The sequence below is a fragment of the Schistocerca nitens genome, chromosome 3, assembly GCF_023898315.1.
Source record: "Schistocerca nitens isolate TAMUIC-IGC-003100 chromosome 3, iqSchNite1.1, whole genome shotgun sequence".
In the NCBI taxonomy this organism is placed as follows: domain Eukaryota; kingdom Metazoa; phylum Arthropoda; class Insecta; order Orthoptera; family Acrididae; genus Schistocerca; species Schistocerca nitens.
The window spans coordinates 292,346,946-292,369,379 of NC_064616.1; the positions used below are offsets into that span (position 1 = coordinate 292,346,946).

Consider the following 22,434-nt stretch of genomic DNA (forward strand, 5'->3'; position numbering starts at 1 on the left):
GCATACAGACAATCCTTCTTTCCACGAACAATACGAGACTGGAATGGAAGGGAGAACCGATAGAGGTACTCAGGGTACCCTCCGCCACACACCGTCAGGTGGCTTGCGAAGTATGGATGTAGATGTAGATGTAGAAGACGCCTGAAGCTCCTTGAGAAATATCATAAGTGATGGTTCAGGAGAGTACTGAAAGTGAAATGGCAAGACCAGTGTATCAAAATCAGTGTCCCAGAAGAAACAAATATTGCCAGGATGGAGTCTAACATCATCAAACAGCAACTTTGATGTGTTGTTCATATTGCCAGAATACTATTCACAACTCAAACACGGACAATGAAAGGAAGGGGGATAACTGAAACAATACAAAGACATTCTGAAGTCACTTTAAATAGTGTCAAACTGACACCAGAGATAGTGCAACCAATGCCTCTGATCATCTGACATAGCATTGGACTGTTTCAGTGGCTCACAAAACTTCAAACAGTGATGGCAAAGACAAAGCTCGGACAAGCAATACTGTAGGAAAGAGCAAGGGATTTTTGTAGGTGCTACATGAAGTCGCTTAGGAAAATTGCAACCATTGTCTAACGAAATTTTTTACAACTTGTAGCACTGCTCATTAGATTGTTAGAAAAAAATTAGTGCTCTGGAGCAATTAGCTCACACATGACAAATTACTGTGTATGAAGAAGTCCCCCTTTCTTCTTCGATGTTCTGATGATGAGTTAATTTTGAAATACACAAATAAATGTGAATTACAGAACACCAAGTGAATTTTTTTTTCTAGTGATCTAATCAGCAATGTCAAAACTTTTAAAAAATTTTAAGGACAAGGAAACCTCATACAAACAATCTGCAGCAACCCCTGGCAGGCATGGCAGGACATACCCTCACTGTAGCAGAAAATGTAGTTCCAAGATTGGTCTCAGTCACTTGTGAACCCATAAAGGTTGGCGATTCTCATGGAATACAAAGAAAATTACTCATTAGTGAGTCTATCACTATGATGATTAGCTAGATAGTTTATGACTATGACTCCTGGAATAAAAGCTATCAGTCTGTCAAAAACTTAAATGAAACAGTGTCTCGTAATAAAATTATTATTCATCATAATTATTGCAACATACATAAAACATACAAAGTAGTGTAAAACAAATGTAACTGCAACAATTTTTGCATAAATATATGACTAATCTGCATTGGAGTAATGAGCACCAATAAATATAATGATTGATCAGCATCAGGAAACAGAATCAGTTGTAAGCTACATTACGTGTGAAATATACAGGGCCAATTATGTCATCAATTGTGTTTCATGTTAGTGATATCCACTAGTTGTACCAGTCTGACCCATGTGACACATTACACCTTTCACAGTTTTTCTTTTATATATAGCATCAGGAAACATCATTTTTTCAGTGTTTTATGATGAATGTTTGTCCCCAAAGAACTAGTTACATGTATAAGAACAAGTCTCTACTTTTTTCTTGCAAAAAATGTGTGGCAGTCGAATCAGCAGATCACCAAAATAAGTTTTCTTGGTATGGTAATAACAATACAGCATTAGACAAAGAAACAAGATAAATTACATCTCTAGATGCTATCATGATGATGCTATAGCATCTACAGATGTAATTTATCTTGTTTCTTTGTCTAATGCTGTATCGTTATTACCATATCAAGAAAACACAACCTTTTGCAACGTCCTGGCAGATTAAAACTGTGTGCCCGACCGAGACTTGAACTTGGGACCTTTGCTTTCGCGGGCAAGTGCTCTACAATCTGAGCTACCGAAGCACGACTCACGCCCGGTACTCACAGCTTTACTTCTGCCAGTACCTCATCTCCTACCTTCCAAACTTTACAGAAGCTCTCCTGCGAACCTTGCAGAACTAGAACTCCTGAAAGAAAGGATATTGCGGAGACATGGCTTAGCCACAGCCTGCGGGATGTTTCCAGAATGAGATTTTCACTCTGCAGCGGAGTGTGCGCTGATATGAAACTTCCTGGCAGATTAAAACTGTGTGCCCGACCGAGACTCGAACTCGGGACCTTTGCCTTCTGCCAGAAGTAAAGCTGTGAGTACCGGGCGTGAGTCGTGCTTCAGTAGCTCAGATGGTAGAGCACTTGCCCGCGAAAGGCAAAGGTCCTGAGTTCGAGTCTTGGTCGGGCACACAGTTTTAATCTGCCAGGAAGTTTCATGTCAGCGCGCACTCCGCTGCAGAGTGAAAATCTCATTCTGGACACAACATTTTGCTCCGTCTGGCAAATGTTAAATATATTGTGAAAGCTATAACAAATGTTCTAGATGAGAAATGCCTTTCTTGGTCTATCAACATTGACAGTGATACTTGGCTGACATCTCATACCCAATATGTTTGCCACTTCCTCAGAGAAAAACATCCAGCCTGCCACAGGCTTTCTTCTTCTCCTTCTTCTTCATCTTTGGACGCATATCCATTATTGGATGTGTATGAGCTCATGATTCATCTTATCCAAGTATATAGCTGTGTGTACAAGATGTTCAGCAGTTTCACAATCCTGTCCATTTCTTTAGGTTTGTCAGCAGTGTTATCTTATTGTGTCCCTACTACTTTGACCTTCTGTCTTCCTTTCTATTACAGTTGTATGACCTTAATGAGTTACTCAGTTTTACGATTTGTGTTCAGCTGTGCCAGGCTGTAATGCTTACAAGAATTGTAATCCCATAAAGTTCTGAAAATGACAGATCACTCTTTCAACAAGTTAGATAATGTTTGTATTGTCCCAGCTGTTTTTTATATTCGGTGTATTATTTGTGGGCTATGTGTAGCATGATACACTGAATCATTCCCTGTAATGCCTTCTATCAGTATACCATGCAAATGGGGGCTGGTGACTGACTATATTTCTTACATATCTGTAAACTCTTTATTTTTGTATTAATACCTCACAGTATAGTGTTTCATATTCAGACAAACTATTTGAAACAGTTTTTAGTATTAAATTATGAAGGTGAGGAGAGCACAACCTAAGCACCACCTTTAGAGAAATACTGAACTGCAGATTCAGTAGTGTTACACACACACACACACACACACACACACACACACACACGGTCCAGTCACATTAATGACATTAATGTGACCACCACCTATGTTCAATGTCAATGTGCAAAACCAGTCACAGACAGCAAGGTGGCAGCACTAACAGTGGAGAGTATATAAAGTGTTGGTGCGGGGGGACATACTGCAAACATTGCAGTCATTGTCATAATGCAGAAATGGAGAATGTGATGTCCAAAAGGGCATGATCATTGGCTTTTGGGCTGAGGGCGGAAGAATTTCCAAAGTGGCCAAGTTTGCAAACTGTTTGTGTGTTGCTGTGGTTGAAGTACACCACGCATGGCAAAATGGCACTCTTGAAAATTGGCACTGAGGCAACTATGGTGCACCACAGGTCACTAATGCCGTATTGGCTGCCAACAGTGTCTTCTCAATGACCTTTCAGTGAATGTTACTGCATATAGGTCTCCACAGCAAGCATCTAGTTCACACAGCCATGCTGACTCCTGTTCATTAGTGATGAAGGGTAGAATTTGCACACCAGTACTGCAACTGAGTATCCACTGGGTGGTGACAGGTGGATTTTTCAGATGAATCATATTTTATGCTCCGTCAAACAGATGGCCGTTGGTGTGTACAGCAAGAAATGTCTGAAAGCGAACACCCTGCAACAATAGTCGGAAGGGTCCAGGCTGGAGGGCATTCCTTGGGTGATCTTGTCTTTCTGGAAGGCACAGCAGATCAACACAAGTATGCATCTATCTCTGGGGACCATCTCCACCCCTACAGGCAGTTTGTTTTCCCACAGCACGATGGCACCTACCAGCAGCATGCTGCAATGTTTCACACAGCTCGCGGTGTACGTGTGTGGTTCAAAGAGCATACTCTCCTGGCTGTAAAATTCTCCGTATTTTAAACTCAAGAATCTGTGGGACCACCTTGATCATGCTGTTCGCACTATGTATCCTCAACTGAGAAACCTAGTGCAGCTAGCCATTGCACTAGAGTCAGCATGGCTCCCCAGCCCTAATGATACCTGCCAGACCTCATTGCCACTCTTTCTACATGTCTTGCTGTGGTCTGTGCTGCAAAAGGTGGTTATTCAGGCTTTTGATAGGCGGTTACATTAATGTGTGATTTATAGTATCAGTATTTTACATTGTAATTTTTACAGTTTCATTTTATGTCACTGTTGTCCTATTGTTGCACTCTGTTGGTGTGGTCACTAATTCTGTGAATTCTGTATCCATTTACAGCAAACAAGAAAATATCAACAAACCACCCAATGCGGTCACCTTATTACAAAAATCTTGGAAGTGTGGTTTGTTTTGTTGCTACACAACAAGAAGGTTTTCTTTATCATTTCCCAATGATAGCATCAAGAGAACCCTTGAAGTTACAACAGGCAGCTTGTGTCTCTGTGTATCCATTTACAGCACCTGTGTTGCACATAGCTTTGGAGAGCTATTTGCTTCATGCCCTTACAGAAATGGGACTGGAAACTTACACCTTGAAATCTTCTCATCAGTTAATAAGGGAAAATGAGTCACTGGAAAGTGCTGTGAGTATATGCTTGTAATCTCTACACTTAAACAAAAACTAAACATAATTGCCTCATCACACTGTGCTTTTAGTCTACACTTAAGTTCATTTTGTCATTTGGCACTATGAATAAAGAAGAAAGTTTTCAAATAATTGGCATATTTTATGATTATATAAAGTGTACAGAGAACAATTTTGCAATGTATGCCCATTTACTGGACTTTTATGTAGAATCAATGAAACTACTTCTCAAACAGTCTCTTCCAAGTATTTGGTAATTTGTAACACTATAAGATACTAAACCACTTCCCCTTTTCTGAAAATGAGAGACTAGTAGTAACATGTGATTTTTTCCACATACAACTGGAAACATTATATCTACATGTAGCAATCATTCCAGAGTATCTGATGAATAAATTTTGAAACACATTATACGATCTATATAGAAATTCCTTGCCTGATGTTTGATTTTTACTATTGTGACTGAGTCAGCCTGAATGCAGAACTACTGATTATTATAGTTACCGTATTTACTCGAATCTAAGCCGCACTTTTTTTCTGGTTTTTGTAGTCCAAAAAACCGCCTGCGGCTTAGAATCGAGTGCAAAGTAAGTGGAAGTTCTGAAAAATATTGGTAGGTGCCGCCACAACTAACTTCTGTCGTCGAATATATGTAGCGCTACGCAGGCATGCTTCGCAGGCACAAAGACAAATATTGGCACCAAAACCTCTGCGTCAGTAAATAAATAAAAAAAAGGTGGAAGACAAGCTTTTTTTTCTCCGCCCCGAGCTTTGACCACTGCATTTTCATACATTATCCAACGAAGTAAATACAAATTCCGTATTGTTCCTCTTCGAACGTAGCAGCATTTCAATGTACTACGAAAATCTGACTGGCAAGACTGGGATATTTGTCAATATGGCCAACTCTGCTTTCTGAATTTTTTCCTAACTGTGAGAAGAAATGGTTGCTAATAGGAACTTTTATGAATTGTGAATCACATGCAGTATTCTCTTCACCATAAGAATAATACGAACATAAACATTTTGCCACGTATTCTTTCGTGTTTGCTGCTATCTCATTTAAATCCTGTCCGCCTAATAAACTACGAAACTAGAGTGAGACAACAGCAGACGCGGAAGAATATACATACCATGTCATGTTTATATTCTTATTATTCTTATGCCTAATAGTGATACAGTCAAAAATGAAGCACAGCAATTCACTAGATTTTTAAATCTAAGATGACTAATTTCCATGCACAATGTAATGTACTAAAGAGGCGTCTGCAAAGATTTTCAAACGGAAAAAATTTTCGCTAAATTCTCGTTCAGAACATCTTCTATCATACGCAGTCTATTATTTGATTCTTGTTGATCATAATCAAAGAAAGCAGCAGTGTAAGTAGCAACAAATAGCAGTCTCATGCCATTGTTTCGCTAATGAGACGATTCCTCTCTTTGTTTTTTTTTTTTTGTTTTTTTTAATTGTAAGCGGCGGTAGCGTGCACAAAAGCAAGCCATGCCGCGAGCGGCGACAGGCCATAAACCCTCATTTTCAGAATGCGACAAACAATGCATGACACAGTACAGTAATGCATTTTCAGCTTTGAGTGACGGAAACACATATAACAAAGAGAACTGCACTTGTAGATCAAAGAAAAATAAGCAATCAATTCAAACCAGACGAAGCACGTGAAAAAGGAAGGGTACCCGTATAAATGCGGATGGAGCGCCTGACGCATAACAACGGCTACCTGGTAAAGCTTAACTGCTAAGCTTACGACTCGAACCAAACTACTACAGCTGTATCGTCATTCATTCAACCTAAATTGTGTCTCATATTACAATGGACCAAGTTTGTTTCGATTTGGAAGTGCGGCCTAAAACTTTTCTCTCCCCTTGAATTTAGAGTCTCAGATTTCAGGTGCGGCTTAGATTCGGGAAAATTTTTTTTTCCTCGATTTCGAGTCTCATTTTTCAGGTGCGGCTTAGATTCGAGTGCGGCTTAAATTCGAGTAAATACAGTATTAAGAAGACATGAGTAATATGTAAATCCTCACACCCTTGTAATCATATGTAAACAAAACTAGGTGCTACAGGCCTAAGTGGGGGGGGGGGGGGGGGGGTTGACAGGAGGATATTGCTACCTGCTGTGGCTGGAAGTAGTTGGCCATGACTTCAACAGTTGTCACCTCTACTGCCACTGATGAAACAATGAACTTACCTGGGATTTTGCCCAAAAGAGAAAATCCATACATAGGAGCCTGCATGATAATATGGCCGTGTGTGTAGTCATTGGACCAGGTACAGCAGGTTCTTTTTTTGAGCTTCTGCTCATTTTGTGAAAGTATAACAGCAAACCAAGTACTTTTTTCTGTGGGCAGTTACCAACATCATTACTCTGCAGTTCACAATTAAGTGCCTGGCAGAAGGTTCATCAAACCACTGTCAAGCTATTTCTCTATCATTCTCCTCTCTCTCAACACACAGGAAAAATAAACACACAAATATTTCCATGTGAGCTCTCATTTCTCTTATTTCATTATGATGGAAAGTTCTCCATATGTAGGTAGCACCATCAAAATATTCTTGCATTTGGAGGAGAATTTGATTCAGACTTTATGCAGAGATCCTGCCGCAACCAAAAACGCCTTTGTCTTAATGACTGCCACCCCAATTTGTGTATAATATCTGTGAAACTCTCTTCCCTATTTTGCAGTAATGCCAAATGAGCTGCTGTTATTTGAACTTTTTTAATGTCCTCCATTAAGCCTATCAGATGCAGATACCACACTGGGCAGCAGTACTGCAGAAGAGGACAGACAAGCATAGTGTAGCCAGTCTCTTTAATAGACCTATTGCATTTTCTGAGTCTTCTGCCAATAAACTGTGACATTTGGTTCACTTTCCACACAACATTATCTGTGTGATTGCTCCGGTTTAAATTATTTATAATTGTAATATCTAAATACATAGTTTAATTCACAGCCTTGAGATTTGTGTGATTTATTTTGTAACCAAAATTTTGTGGATTCCTTTTAGTACTGATGTGGATGACTTCACACTTTTCATTATTTAGAGTCAATTGCACTTTTTGCACCATACAGTAATCATGCCAAAATGATTTTGCTGTTGGTTTTGATATGATGACTTTACAAGATGGTAAATAACAGCATCATCTGCAAACAATCTAAGAGGGCTGCATCTCCTAAATGGTTTATATAGATCAGGAACAACAGAGACCCTATAACACTTCCTTGGGAAACACCACACAATATTTCTGTTTTACTCAATCCCTTTCCATCAGTTACTATGAACTGTGACTACTATGACAGTAAATCATGAATCCAGTCACATAGCAGATGATATACCACATGCAAAAATTTTATTAGAAGTCAGTTGTGAGGAACAGTATCAGAAGTCTTCTGGAAATCTAAAACTATGGATTCAATCTGACATCCCCAGTCGATAGCACTTACTACTTTGTGAGAATAAAGTCCTAGTTGTGTCTCACAAGAATGGTATTCTGTATGTCAGTGTTGACTGTTTGTCAATAAATTATTTTCTTCAAGGTAATTCATAATGTTTGAATACAATACATATTCCAAAACCCTACTGCAAATCAATGTTAGTGATATGGGTCTGTAATTCAGCAGATTACTCCTATTTCATTTCTTGAGTATATTGGTGTGACCCGTGCAACCTTCCAGTCTTCAGGTACGGGTCTTTTGGTGAGCAAATGATTGTATATGATTGCTAAGTATGGGGCTGTTGTATCAGCATACTCTGGAAGGAACCTAAGTCATATACAATCTGTACTGAAGGCTTGCCTTTGTTAAGTGATTTAAGCTGCTTCACTACACCAATGATACCTACATTTAAGTTACTCATGTTGGCAGTTGTTCTTGATTCAAATTCTGAAATATTGACTTCATGTTCTTTGATGAAGGAAATTCAAAAACCATTTTTAGTAACTCTGCTTCAGTGGTACTGTTGTCAATAACAAGACCAGTGCTATCACATAGTGAAGATATTGATTGTGTCTTTCTGCTGCTATCCTTTCCATACGACAGAATCTCTTTGGGTTTTCTGCCACGTTTCAATACAAAAGTTTGTTGCGGTAACTGTTGAAAGCATCCCATATCGAAGACTGCGCTAAATTTCAAGCTTCTGTAAAACTTCGCCAATCTTGGAGATTTTGCGTCCTTTTGAATTTGGCATGCTCTTTTTCTTTGTTTCTACTACAGTGTTATGACCTGTTTTGTGCAGATGAGGGATCAGTACCATCTTTTATTAATTTATGTGATAGTTATCTCGTAGTTGCCATACCTTCAACCAAATTGATCATGTAATTATTGATGGTAGGCATTCCTCAAACTTACTAGATGTACGTACTTACAGAGGAGTTAATATAGATTCAGACCACTACCTTGTAATTGTGAAAATAAGAGCTCGAATATCCAAGGCAAGAAAAGTCAAAGGAACAGCTCAAAGAAAATATATAGTATCAAAGCTAAAAGATGAAGACGTCTGTAAAATGTACTCTGAGAAGGTTGCTGAGAATCTTGCATTATACACCCCTAGTGTAAGTGATAATCTGGATCAGGAATTGAATGCTTGCAGGGATGCAGTCATTAAGGCACCAGAAGAAGTGCTAGAGAAAGAAGGAAAACAACAGAGGAATTCCTGGTTTGATGAAGAATGTAAGATAATAAGTCAGGAGAAAAATCTGGCATACAGGAAAATGCTTGAGAAATCATATACTCATCTAACGGTAAGAAATTATCAAGATAAAAGGAAAGAAGAGAAGCAACTGCATCGGAGAAAGAAAAGGGAATGGTAAAGAAAGCAGATTAAAGAACTGGAGAAATTGGAAAAACAAATGGTGTTAGAAAATTTTATCAGAAAATTGATAGTGAAAGAAGAGCATTTAAGCTCTGCACCAACTCGTGCAAAAGTAAAAATGGGACACTACTAACTGATGATCAAGAGGTATTGGAGCATTGGTTAGATTATTTCAGTGAACTGTTGAATGCTTCAGAGTCCCCTACTGAAGATATCCCAGTCCCTCCATAAGATATGCCATAGTACCTCCCCCTCTGCAAGGAGAAGTGAACAGAGCAATTGCCCAATTGGAGAACAATAAAGCACCAGGGACTGACAATATAACATCTGAAATATTGAAAGCTGGAGGAGTTGAGCTAAATCGTAGGATATACAAGATTGTGTGCCTTATACGGGAAAAGGAAGAGTTACTAGAAGAATGGAATGTAGGGATAGTGTGTCTGTTGCACAAGAAAGGAGATCTATTTAAATGCAGCAACTACAGAGGCATAACACTCTTAAATATTATATATAAAGTAATGTCAAATATCCTGTTTAGTAGACTTTCACCTATAGCAGCAGACATTAATGGAAGCTATCAGTGTGGGTTCACACCGAGGAAAGTCAACTGTAAACCAGATATTTACTCTCCAACAAATAGTAGAAAAGACCAATGTGATCATTGTTGGTGTGCATCATATTTTCATTGACTTTAAATTTGCATGTGACACAATAAACTGGACCAGACTTTATGATGCAATGTGGAAATTTTGAATGCCTGGAATATTGGGGTGTTTAATAGAGATCACCCTAAAGTACCCCCAGTGTACTGTGTGAGTGCAGTCCAGGCTATAACCTCAGTTTCCCACTCGAACTGTGCTAAGGCAAGGAGATGGGCTTTCCTGCCTATTTTTCAACCTGGCACTTGAAAAAGTGGTACGCGAATTGGGTATTCAGACAAGAGGTACTATCTACTATAATTCTGTGCAATTGCAGGGATATGCAGATGACCTGGATTTAAGAAGACATAGAGCTCTACAAAGTGCATTTTCAGCTTTAAAACTGAATGCAGAGATAGGCCTGAGAATTAATGAAGGAAAGATGAAGTATATGTATAATGGCACTAACCAACCCTTACAGCCCACAATAACCCTTGATGGAATGACATTTGGGCAAGTGGAATGTTTCACCTATCTGGGCTCAAAGATAGAAGCAAATGGCACCACATTTACTGAAATTATGGCTCACATAAGTTTTTCTAACCGATGCTACTTTGAAATGTTGCGACATTTTAAATCCAAGCTTCTATCATGAGGGACTAAGTGCCAACATTACAAATTGCTGATATACCCAGTACTTACTTATGGCTCAGAAATGTGGACAATTACAAAGCAAGGTGAAAACTAACTGAGATCACATGAAAGAAATATATTGAGGAGTATTTTTGGACCTGTATTTGAAAATAGGACATAGAGAAGCCGAAGGAATGATGAACTTTATGACTGCTATAAGGAGGATGATGTGGTCAAGTTCATAAAGCTGTGTAGACTGAGATGGGTGGACATGTAATGTGACTCAATGAGACAGATCTCACAAGGAAAGTCTGCTGCAGTGAACCTGAAAGAAGAAGAGCAAGAGGACGACCTAGGTTGTGATGGAACAACAAGGTTGGAGAGGACGCTGCCCAAGTCGGTTGCCGTAACTGGAGGTCCACGATGAAGTCCAGAGAGGAATGGCAGACGACGACGACGACGACGATGACTAGTTGTTGCCAGGTCTGTCCTTGTGCTGTGTTTTCCCAGCACCCTTCAAGACTAATGTCCTTTCTGTAGTTTCCTGAGACTGTCTAGCCTAAAAAAACTGCTGAGTCCTCTCCACAGAGCACCTGCTACCTGTTTAGCTGCTTCCTGTGTATAGTGGACCCCCAACATATTAAGCAGAACTTGAAGACCCACCTCCATGTGGCACAAGTCAAGTAATCTGCAGGCTTCACAATCACAGAAGCATCTGAGCCTCTGATTTTGACCCACCACTCAGCTCTGTACTAAAGGCCCCCAGTCACTCCTGTTGCTGATACTACAGATAGTGAGCTCTGCCTTCATTTTGCAAGCAAGAGGCACTGTGTTTACCATTTCTGCTAGCTGCCCAAACCCAGAGAGAATTTCTTGTGATCCAAAGCAACGCGCATCATTAGTACTGACATAAGCAGCCACCTGCAGTTGGCTGCACCCTGTGCTCTTGATGGCATCTGGTACACCTATTCCATATCTGGAATGATCCCTCCAAATATGCACAGTGAGGGCATGCTGGATTCCTTCCCCTCGTTGGCAACAGTATTCCCAAGAGCCCCTACTATGCACCTAATGTTGGAGCTTGCAACTACTAGTTATCCCACCCTGTGTGACAGCCCAGATTTTTCAGGCTAAGGGCTTCCACAGAAACAGGGCAAGGGACTACATCTGGCTCAGGATAGTTATCAGATAAAGATAGCACCTGAAACCTGTTCATCAGACAAACTTGGGAGGTCCTCCAATCGGCACCCTGGAATGTCGTTCACTGCCTGTCGCACCTTGGAATGTCCTCCCACTTGACCACGGGTAAGGGGTCAATAGTGGTACGGGCAGTACCCAGGGTGGCCACAGTAGTGGACCGATCAGGGGACACACGGGATGTACTGGACGTCGCTTGGATCCCCATGTCTGGCCCTCCACAGTGATGTTCATTGGCAACAGCCTCAAGTTGTGTAACTGAAGCCAGCACCACCTGGAACTGTGAGCAAAAGGTCACCAACTCAGATCAGATCTGAACACAGCAACCATAGTACCTGTTCGTACCAAAAACGGCAGAAATATGCTCTAGACAGTTAACAAGACGCAGAACTATGCCTGATAAATATGCAAACATGCACAAAATTTAGGTGTTTGAACTAAAGAGTGCAGAGGAAATTCAAAATAAATCACATAAAATGAGAAGCTGCATCAACTCACAAACTAAGTGGTGTACTTCGATGCACTGCTGCAGTAACAAAAGCTAACACTCAACTAAAGATACTAACTACTGTAAGTGGCTCTTCAGCCAAAAACAAATGTGCACAAACTGTAGGAGTTTAAACTAAAGAGCACAGAGGAAGTTCAAAATGAGTCACTTCTAGTGAGAAGCTATCTCAACTCACAAATGAAAATGGTGTACTTAACGGTGTACTGTGATGTGCTACAGCGTTATTGAAATCTACCACTATAATTCTTCTTCCCTCTTGGGTAAATGATCAAATGTTATTCATGCCATATGATTAGCAAAAAGAGAGAAGACAGAGTTATTTTAAGATGGTAATTAATTTATGGATAAGCACAATCTGTAATGGTTGGTCCACTACTAATAGAGTGATGCATGACCGTGGAGACAAAGGCAAGTATTTCACCACTAGTATTAGTGCAGAAGAATAACGTTCCTTAAATGGATTGGACTTCAAAAACCAAATTCTGGAAAAAACAGTTTCTTTCATTGACTATAGAGTATCCCTTTAAGGCTGCAGCAATGGCTACCAATCAATAGCCTAACTGTATTAGTAACAGCAACATCATGTTCATCCCCGAATCACATGTCTACAAAATACATTCAAAAAGAAGGTTAGGACGGAAAATATTAATAATGTTACACAAAGTTAATTCATGTTTAAATGAAATTGTAAATTAGTCCAGAACATCACCTTCTACCATCCATGTAGACAGTTAAGGTGCCAAGAGACAAGTGATACAAGAAGAAGATGTTTTCAGACAAAAACAACAAAAAAGTCATGGAGAATATAATGTCTATAGTATCTGAGATTTTGGGAGGCTGTGGATTCATTTTTCATAGTTTTTAATGTCCTATTACACCAGTTGACTCTCAGTGAGGGGAGTTACTCATTAACTACTGATCTAACTTCTGTCTACCCCATCACCAGGCGTACAGGTGCTTTGTACCTCAGACAATGAAATTGATTGACTGTCATCAGTTGAGTGATGAGTATGACATCACCTATTATTAAGAACTTCTACACTCCTGTCATCCATAGATGATGCTGACTAGTAGTAAGTCATTCTGTCCAAATGTCATCATCAAACATAGTGTGGAGTGAAGTGTTATTTCATGCAGCTTACTGATTTTAAGAACTTCAATTAATTTGACTCAGGTGACTGTAATGTTTTCGTACTGACTTTTCTATTTGGAGGTAGGTGTATGATAAAGTCACATATTAAACAATGGAAAATCCAGGATGGAATGTAACAATATTATGAGAAGAAAAGTTGCTACTCACCGTATAGCGGAGATGCTGAGTCGCAGATAGGCACAACAAAAAGACTCTCACAATTGAAGCTTTTGGCCATTAAGGCCTTTGTCAACAAAAACACACACACACACACACACACACACACACACACACACACCTACATGAGTGCCTCATTATTTGCATGAAAAATTAAACTCACATCCTAAGAATTGCAGATCTGCAGCCCATGCTGCATACATTTATTTACATTATTTAAAATACTGAAGAATTTGCTACCATGTAGGTTTGTTGACCCTAGTAATGAGTCAGCAAACCAAACAAAAAATCAGGAAAAGTCGAAGTACTGAGGTCTGAGAATGGTTGCAATTTCTGCACCAGTTTATGCAATTTGTTACTATAATACAATAAGGGAGAACCCTGACAGTCAACATGAATTGTGTGATTTGTCTTTCAGTGAAGAACAAACTGGCAGAAGTAGACTCCCAGCACTCCCTCGTTTTGTCAAAGTAATTAGGTTTAGGGGATGTTGCGGCTGCAGATTTTTGTTTTTGTTTTTTGTTTGTTTGCTTGCTGTTGTTGTTGCAGCAGTAATTGTAACCTCAGTTGCTGTTGTCACTGTTGGTTGGCTAACTGCTGTTTCAGAATTTTCTGCTATTTCTGTTGCAGTTACAACTGCTACTGCTGTTGCGTTTCTCTTTTTGTCTTATGGTTACTGTTCTTAGTTGGTTAACTGCTACAGAAACATTTGCTGTTACTGTAGCAGCTGCTGCTGCCACAGCCTTGGAAAATTCAGAATTGATGCTAAACCCTGTGTAGTTGTACAATGACAAATGTCCACATTATAATTTTTTATGCTACTCAGAAGTTGTTAAAAACAGGGTTCACAATCACTTGCGCAGGTGATGACACAGATAGTGGGGAAACAAACAGGCCGTTCCAAGTGGTTGATGAAAGCACATAATATATGTCACAGTTAAACTATGAGGGCAGAGAACTGATCACTGTGGACTGTGTTAAATTTCTTGGAATTACTATAATGAAAATCTTGTCATGGACTGATCGCGTAGACTGTTTAGTGAAGTGATTAAACAGTTTTGTTTATGCAGGTTCTAAATAAAGTAACTGATTTGACTGTTAAGGAATTTTTTTATCATGCATATTTTATATCATTTGTGAGATCGGCATAATTTTTTGGGGTGTCAAAAAAGCAAACCTCCTCACTGTGTTCAGACTACAGAAAAAAAATCATCAGAGGTATGATGAGAACAAACAATAGGCAATCAGGCAAACATTTATTCCTAAATCTTCACTTAATGAAAACTCCTTTTATGTTTATATAGAAAATACTCCTCTTCGAGCTAAAAAACCTGCACGTTTTTGAAGGAAAATCTTTTGCACACACTTATGAAACAAGGCATAGATCAGATTACATGTTACCATGTCACAGTCTGAGCTTATCTGAAAATACCCCATATTAAATTTCCTTGAAGACTAGTAATAAAATTCAGTTCAAGTTCAAGGAATGCACAAGCAAACACTGAAAAATATTTAAAAAGTAAATCTTATTACCATGTGGAAGATTTTGTAAATGAGGAAGACAAGTAGCAGATATTAATTTTTTTCTACATTGTGATCTCTGTGTATGTGTGTGTTCTCTTTTAATGGACATATGGATTCTTTTTATATGTGTCCATATTTATATACTACAGAAACAAAAAATTAAAAATAGCTAAAAAGATACAGTGTGGAAAAATTTTAGATAGAAGAAAAAATGTAGGGTGTTTTTGTAACATGCTTGCGTGTGCATGCATTCACCTTCTTTTAATGTATGCTGTTTTTATATATACCTATGTAGGCATAGAACTGTATTCATTGACGAGTCACCAGTGTTTCAATCAAATGTGTGTCATGCAACAGTAAAGATTCTATTCTATTCTATAACAGAGTTTGTTTACTAAATGCCCAGACAGAAATGAGTCCAAAGCACAGCAGAGGTTGTCATAAAGTGTGATAAGTCAGCCAAGAGAGTGACTGAAACTAATGAAAATAAACAAGCAATGTCAAATATTGATTTTCCATATGCTGTAGCTTCATACAATGCAAGAGTGTGCCTAAACCACCTCTAGCAGCCACACCAGCCTCACACGTCAATTGTTCTCTCCATGGAACTGCAGGACAACTTGCTGGCTAGGTAGCCCAAAACCTTTGTGTGTCAGTATTGATGCTTGGGCCAGGCAGGCAATCAGAATAACTGTCAGATATTAAAATTGGTAAATGGTATTATAGCAACCAATCACTATTTTGTCTTTGAAATTTATTCACTATGTTCGTTCCAGATTCTTTGATACCAGTCTTCAGAAGGGGCAAATTTCTTTCAGTAGTGTGTATACTGAAATTGAGCTGTACTCGTGTGTTGTGCCATTTAATTGTGGAATTTTCATCTTTTCCAATATCTTTGATATCACAGTTTTACAGAATATTTCTTCAGTACAAGTTTTAACTCAGTTACGTGTGCAAGCGAGTGTACAGCAATGAATGTATAGCTGTAAACTGGAAGCAAAAGTTTTAATTAATTTCTGATATTGTAAGTTAGGTCACTGATTCTGCGACTGGTTATTACTCTACCCAAACAGGCCATGAAGGCCCAATGGTACTGACTGGCTGCCTTGTCATCCTCAGCCCACAGGTGTCACTGGCTCCGGATATGGAGGGGCATGTGGTCAGCACACCTCTCTCCCAGCCGTATGTCAGTTTCCGAGACCGGAGCTGCTACTTCTCAATCAAGTAGCTCCTCAGTTTGCCTCAAAAAGACTGAGTGCACCCCGCTTGCCAACACCGCTTGGCAGACCAGATGGTCACCCATCCAAATGCTAGCCCAGCCCGACAGCACTTAACTTCGGTTATCTGACGGGAACCGGTGTTACCACTGTGGCAAGGCCATTGGTGTGACTTGTTATTAGAAAACTTTTTATCAATAATTGTTACAAATCCATGAGAAACAGAAGTACCATAATTTAGTAACCAATGAACAAATTAAAGAAATAAGAAAGGTCTTCATGAGGAAAAGGTTATTGAAAATCCAAGTTCTGAAAAATCATAATGAACTTACAAGCACCTCCATATAAAGCAGAATTCTTCAGGTTAATGCCATGCATTTGTTGAAAATGAAATTCAAATTATAAATCATACACACATTTTAACAGTATATAATGCAATCAATACAGCACTTCAGATCAAGTAACCGTGACATTAAATTCCATAAATTTGGAAATAAAACTATTGTGGACTGCTATTTCTGCCAGCAACCAACAAAGTCCTAAATTTTATTTTGTTGTTATCTTAGTTTAGTGTAGTTTTAATGATACAGATTACATACTCATCTTAAAGATTTTTGTTTGTTTCTACATTTCCTTTTCTTTCAGATGTCTAGAAAATCTGATGACCCCGTGTGTTTGGTTGGCTTGCGACCTTTCCTTGGTGTGGAACATTTATTGCTTTCTGATTCATATTTATCACTGTTGGCTTGTTCAGAAGGATCCAGCATTAGTAGCCAAGAGTAAGAACTGAACCAAACTATGATACAATGATAATTAACAAAACACTTGTATGACTCAGTACACATTCCATCCATTTACTGTATTGTTTATACATTTCTTTGTCTCTTCATTTCAGTTCTCATAGCACAAACTGGACTTTATATTCACTTAAAGTTCCTAGTCCACTAACACTCTATAATGATATTATGACTGTTGCATCACAACACCGTTGGTCAAGTCCTGCAACATATTGTCATCTGTTGACAGAAGCTCACACAATTTTGCAGATAGCTACCCATACTGTGTCATGGCTTTCAAAGCAGCACCATTCAGTTGGCATAATTACACCAAATATGAAGAATGACGAAGCAACCCAACTTGAAGATACACTAAGAGAATCATGTGCTCTGCTCGGAGATTATTATATAAAGTAAGTTAAAATAAAGTCTTAAAAGCTTACAGCATGGAGATTCTCTCTCTCTCTCTCTCTCTCTCTCTCTCTCTCTCTCTCTCTCTCTCTCTCTCAAGTATATACAGAACCTCAACAGTGTTTTAACCAAGTGGGTTCAGATTGAAGTTCCTCTCTGTTCCCTGCAATTCCCTACCTGTTCCCTGCATGTAAAACTGACTAATTTGACAGAAGATGGTGGTTCACAATTAGATCCATGACAATCTTGTTCCATGGCAGATAGATTTTGCATTGTGTCCATCTAACTCAATGTGTTTTTGGGCCATTTAACATCAGTTTTTATCTCTTTACATATATACTACATTTGTATACTTTATGTATTCTCCCCGTACATACTGATTGTCCAAGCACAGTGTTTAATAAATATGTAAGCACATGTCACAGATATATCAAAATATGATCTCAGGAATTACAAGCTACTTGTAATATGAACACTTTGGCTTACCTGTCAGTTTCATATTTGCATTCTGTGACAGTAGTGTTCAGTGTGACCAGAATAAACCATTGTTTAACATTTGGTAGCTGTAACATGTATGCAAAATGACCTGTTTACTCTGAGGTAGGACAGATCTTATATCCTATCATAATCACTTGGACTTGGTTATAAATTAGATTTTTAACTCCATGAGGTCCTATGTTTCTTAGATCAACATCAATTTTGACATCATAGAGAATTTGTAATTGACACTCATATCATTTGATATAGAGGAACATAACATGTTGTAGAAATCAGTATGCATACAATTGTTTGTTTGCCCTCTGTATCAGATTCCACTAACAATGAGCTCTGAGCCAAAATACTAGTCTGGCAATTAAATATTTTATGTAGAGCTCATGGTGCTAACAAGATGTCTTTTAACAAACTATTTATGTATATCATGAACAGTAATAAATCCTATAACATTCTGCTAGGTTATGCTTGAAATTTCTTTTACATCTCAGGATTTTACCCAGTTAAGAACAATGTGTGCTAAAAGTCTGGAATCCAGTTAAAAATCTGGTCTGATGTACCGTAAGCTTTTATTTTATTTGCTAGGTGACAATGCAGAACTGTATTGAATGCCTTCTGGAAATCAAGGTACCCAGCATCAACTTGGGACCATTGCATACTGCCTCTAATGTACAAATAACATGAGCTGCATTTAGCAAGACTGCTGTTGGAAAAATCCATGTTGATTCCGAAAGATGAGATTTTTGCTCTCCAAAAAGATCATGATAGAGAAGTGTCAGAGGTGTTTCAAAATTCTACAACAGATTGAATTTGGCAGAGGCCTGTAGTTATGTACATCTGTTCCTTTCTAGAAAACTCTGAATGACCATAGCTTATTTTTCAATTATAGGAATGCTTTCTACTTTAGTGTCTTGTGATAAACTGCTGCTGTAATTAGAGCAAATTCTTTCACATAATCTGTGTAGAGTAATCCATGTATCCCATCAGGTTCAGTTTTCCCTTATATGTTAGTGATTTTAGTTGATTTGTATTGCTTGATCACTAACTTCATTATCTGTCATTTCAGCACTTGTGTAAAGATTGAAAGAGGAGCCATGTTATGGTTGTCTGCAGTCAAAACATTTTGGAATACTGAGACAGAGAAGATCAAAGAACAAAATTCATTCTCCATTTCAGTGTCAGTACAATAACTTAGCAATTGTATAGACATCTTTGATATGTTTACTGAGTTCAGATATGGTCTTTCAAACTGATCAAACCATTCTCCAATTGCTCTGATGAGAGCTATGTATATTCATATTCAGTTAAACTATTGTGTGTCAACAAGTCTTTTACATAGTTTAAATCTGCGATGAAGCTCTCTTTGCCAACATTTTTGCTTGGCTCCTGAACCATTGTGGGTCTTTTCCATCCTTATAACCATGCTCAGCACATAAATGGCTAAAGCATATTGTACAATTCTTTTGAATTTTACCCATTTTTATCCCTGAGATGAATGCTTGATGTTGACTGCTCACATACTGTGCAGTTTGTTTCCTATTGCTCTTGCGATTGAAATGAAAAGTTAGTCTCTTTTCTATCTCTCTCTCTCTCTCTCTCTCTCTCTCTCTCTCTCTAATCATTATTTCCTGTGCTAATTTTTGTCGAAACATGAAGTAGAAAAGTCACTTCAAAATAAAAAGTTTGTTCACTTTAGGTACCACGGCTGTATCAAGTTACTGAATGATAAGCATACAGTTTAAATCAGTTCAGTTGCAAAAGACTTATTTAATTTCATGGATAGTTATTGGGTATTGCCCTTTATCAAGTTAAGTGAGACACAAAGAAAAAATGTAAATGTAGTGTATCAATGAACAACACTCTTTGTGAGAGTGTGAAGAGTATTTTTGGTTGTTACATGAAGTCTACATACTACATTTTGCAAATTGTGTAATTTGATAATGGGTGACATCAAAAACTGGTCATAAAAATAAAGTTCATATTATTGTCAGAGAACATCAGCAAGCACAGTATTTTAACTACAAAGTTTGAGTCAAATAGTCCCATAAATACTATATGTGAGAACTGGACTAAAATAAACTTTATACTTAATATAAGTATATGCTGTGCTGTTGAGATACTTTAAACTGTGTTTCGTAAAATGGAATGTAGGATTGGGAAACATAAGATCTGAGAAAGAAGGAAAATTAGAGTTTAATGTCCTGTTAACATCAACTGGCTTAGTTAGACATGGACAGGGGAGAGACTTTAAAATTTCATGTTGAAATTTACCTGAAATAATCTTGGCAAATTATGGAAAACCTAAATCAAGATTGATGAAGGGATTTAAAATTTTCACCTCTTTCATATTAGCGAAACATAATCTTGATTAAGAATGTTACAAAGCGCTTAGAAACAGCGTTGACAGACATATTTCATGATATCCTCATTAATGGGATACATTCCACCTAATGGAAAAGAACCATAGTCCAATCTGTCCCCAAGGAATAAAACCCACAATCACCTTGTATATACTGACCATTCAGCATTTTACCTGCTGTGTACGGACCCCTGGAATATATCGTTCATGACCAATTGCACTTATGCAAATTAAACTTATGTATATACTAGTCTGATTTTCATAAACATCATAGCGCAAACATTGAACTAAGAAAGCCAACAGATGGCCTGAAATATGCCGTTGACAACAATGAGAACACAATATTGACATTACTAGACATCAGCAAAGCATTTGGTATTTTCAACTTTGACGTAGTGCTCAGAAAAATGTGACAGCGGAAATTTTCATATAGTTCACTGGTGCAGTTGAAAGCTACTTGACAAACAGAGAACAGCCTTTGTCTGTCTGAATGAAAAGGTGTCCTGGAAGCAATCTATATGAGTAGTGCCACAGCGATGAGTTGTGGACCCACTATTATTCTCATTGTGTACCAATGATATCTCATCAGTTCTGTCCTATAAGTATTATTTTTATGTTGTATGAATGAAGATCTGTCTTCAGTGTTCAAATGGGTGCAACTCCTGAGATATGAACTAGATGCAAATAAGTCTCAAGTAATCTCATCATTTCACCAGAAATTAAAATTAGTCTTGAATTCTACAAAAATTTGCCTCCTATTCTGCTTGACACTACATCAGTACTGTATCAGAAAAGATTCAGGACTTGTGTGTAGCCTTGGGTTAGTGCTTCAACTGGGCATAAAATATTGCCATCAAGTTCAGGAAGAGTTTCATTTGTCACTATGCCCTCCAGAATTTTTGGAACATTTTTCCAAAGGATGTGCAACAAAACCTTGTGCAGTCAATTGTTTTGCTGAATATCCACTAGTAATATAACATTGCATGAGTACTAAAAGACTCAATGGTTTGAACTAACCATGAATGCTTGTTTGTGTTATGTCTGCAACATCTATCTTTTTTACCATTTCAGTGTTTCATTTGTCCACTTAGGATTGGTTGCAGTCACAAAAATTATGTGATTGCCAAATCCTTGTCTACAAGTACTTCATTGGCTCCCTAGTGTGCATGTGCTCCAGTACCTCACACCACAGATCAAGTACCTCTCTTCTAACTACATGATCTCACATAAAACAAAAACATTTGCGAATCCCTTTTCCAGTGCTGCTGTACATCTCAGGAACAAGCTGCCTCACACTCTGTGCAGTGTTTACTGCCCTCTTGCATTTAGGAAAAATTTGAAACATTTCTGTTTGTCAACAACACAACTTTTCCTTAAAAATTAACATATGTGGCCATCTCTCTCAGTCAACATTGAAGCAAATCCTCTCACCTTCTCCCAGATACTCAATTCTCTTTTTATTTTGCTGTCAATCATGCTACCTTCTTTCTCCGTCTCTTCAATACTTGTGTCCTATCACATTCTTCTCCCTTTCTATCTCGTATAGCTTTTTCATGTCCATTCCAGCTACTGCCCCCCAGTTTAAATCTATATAACTATAATTTATCTTTATTATCCTACTTTGCATGAATGGCTATAAACAAATCTGTGTTTTTTGTATTGTGGCTGTTACTGTTTTTGTTATTTATGTTTATATTTCCAAGTGTTGGAGTTCATGTTAGATGTAAGACCACATATAACGTGTGTTGTAATGAGTATAATGTAAAATATGAAGAATGCCTGGTTAGAGTGGGATAAATAAATAAATAAATAAATAAATAAAGGAACCTTAACCATTGTGTCACTTCACTCAGTAATTTGACAGAATTCCAGAAAATTGTTGCACATCTGCACTGAACTCTGTTCACAATAGTCTTGTGTGAATATTCTGAATTCT

At 38.1% G+C, this 22,434-nt stretch overlaps 1 protein-coding gene and 1 pseudogene across 1 annotated transcript in view; one reads left to right on the forward strand and one right to left on the reverse strand.

Moving 5' to 3' along the window:
- LOC126248260 (Hermansky-Pudlak syndrome 3 protein homolog) overlaps nt 1–22,434 on the forward strand; it is a 176,733-nt gene that overhangs the window by 78,016 nt on the left and 76,283 nt on the right. Inside the window, exons 7-9 of the mRNA XM_049949111.1 lie at nt 4,301–4,605; nt 17,106–17,239; nt 17,356–17,649. Of these exons, the coding sequence (XP_049805068.1) occupies nt 4,301–4,605; nt 17,106–17,239; nt 17,356–17,649 (733 nt within the window). The remainder of the gene's footprint in view (nt 1–4,300; nt 4,606–17,105; nt 17,240–17,355; nt 17,650–22,434) is intronic.
- LOC126250005 (5S ribosomal RNA) lies at nt 16,511–16,628 on the reverse strand (annotated as a pseudogene).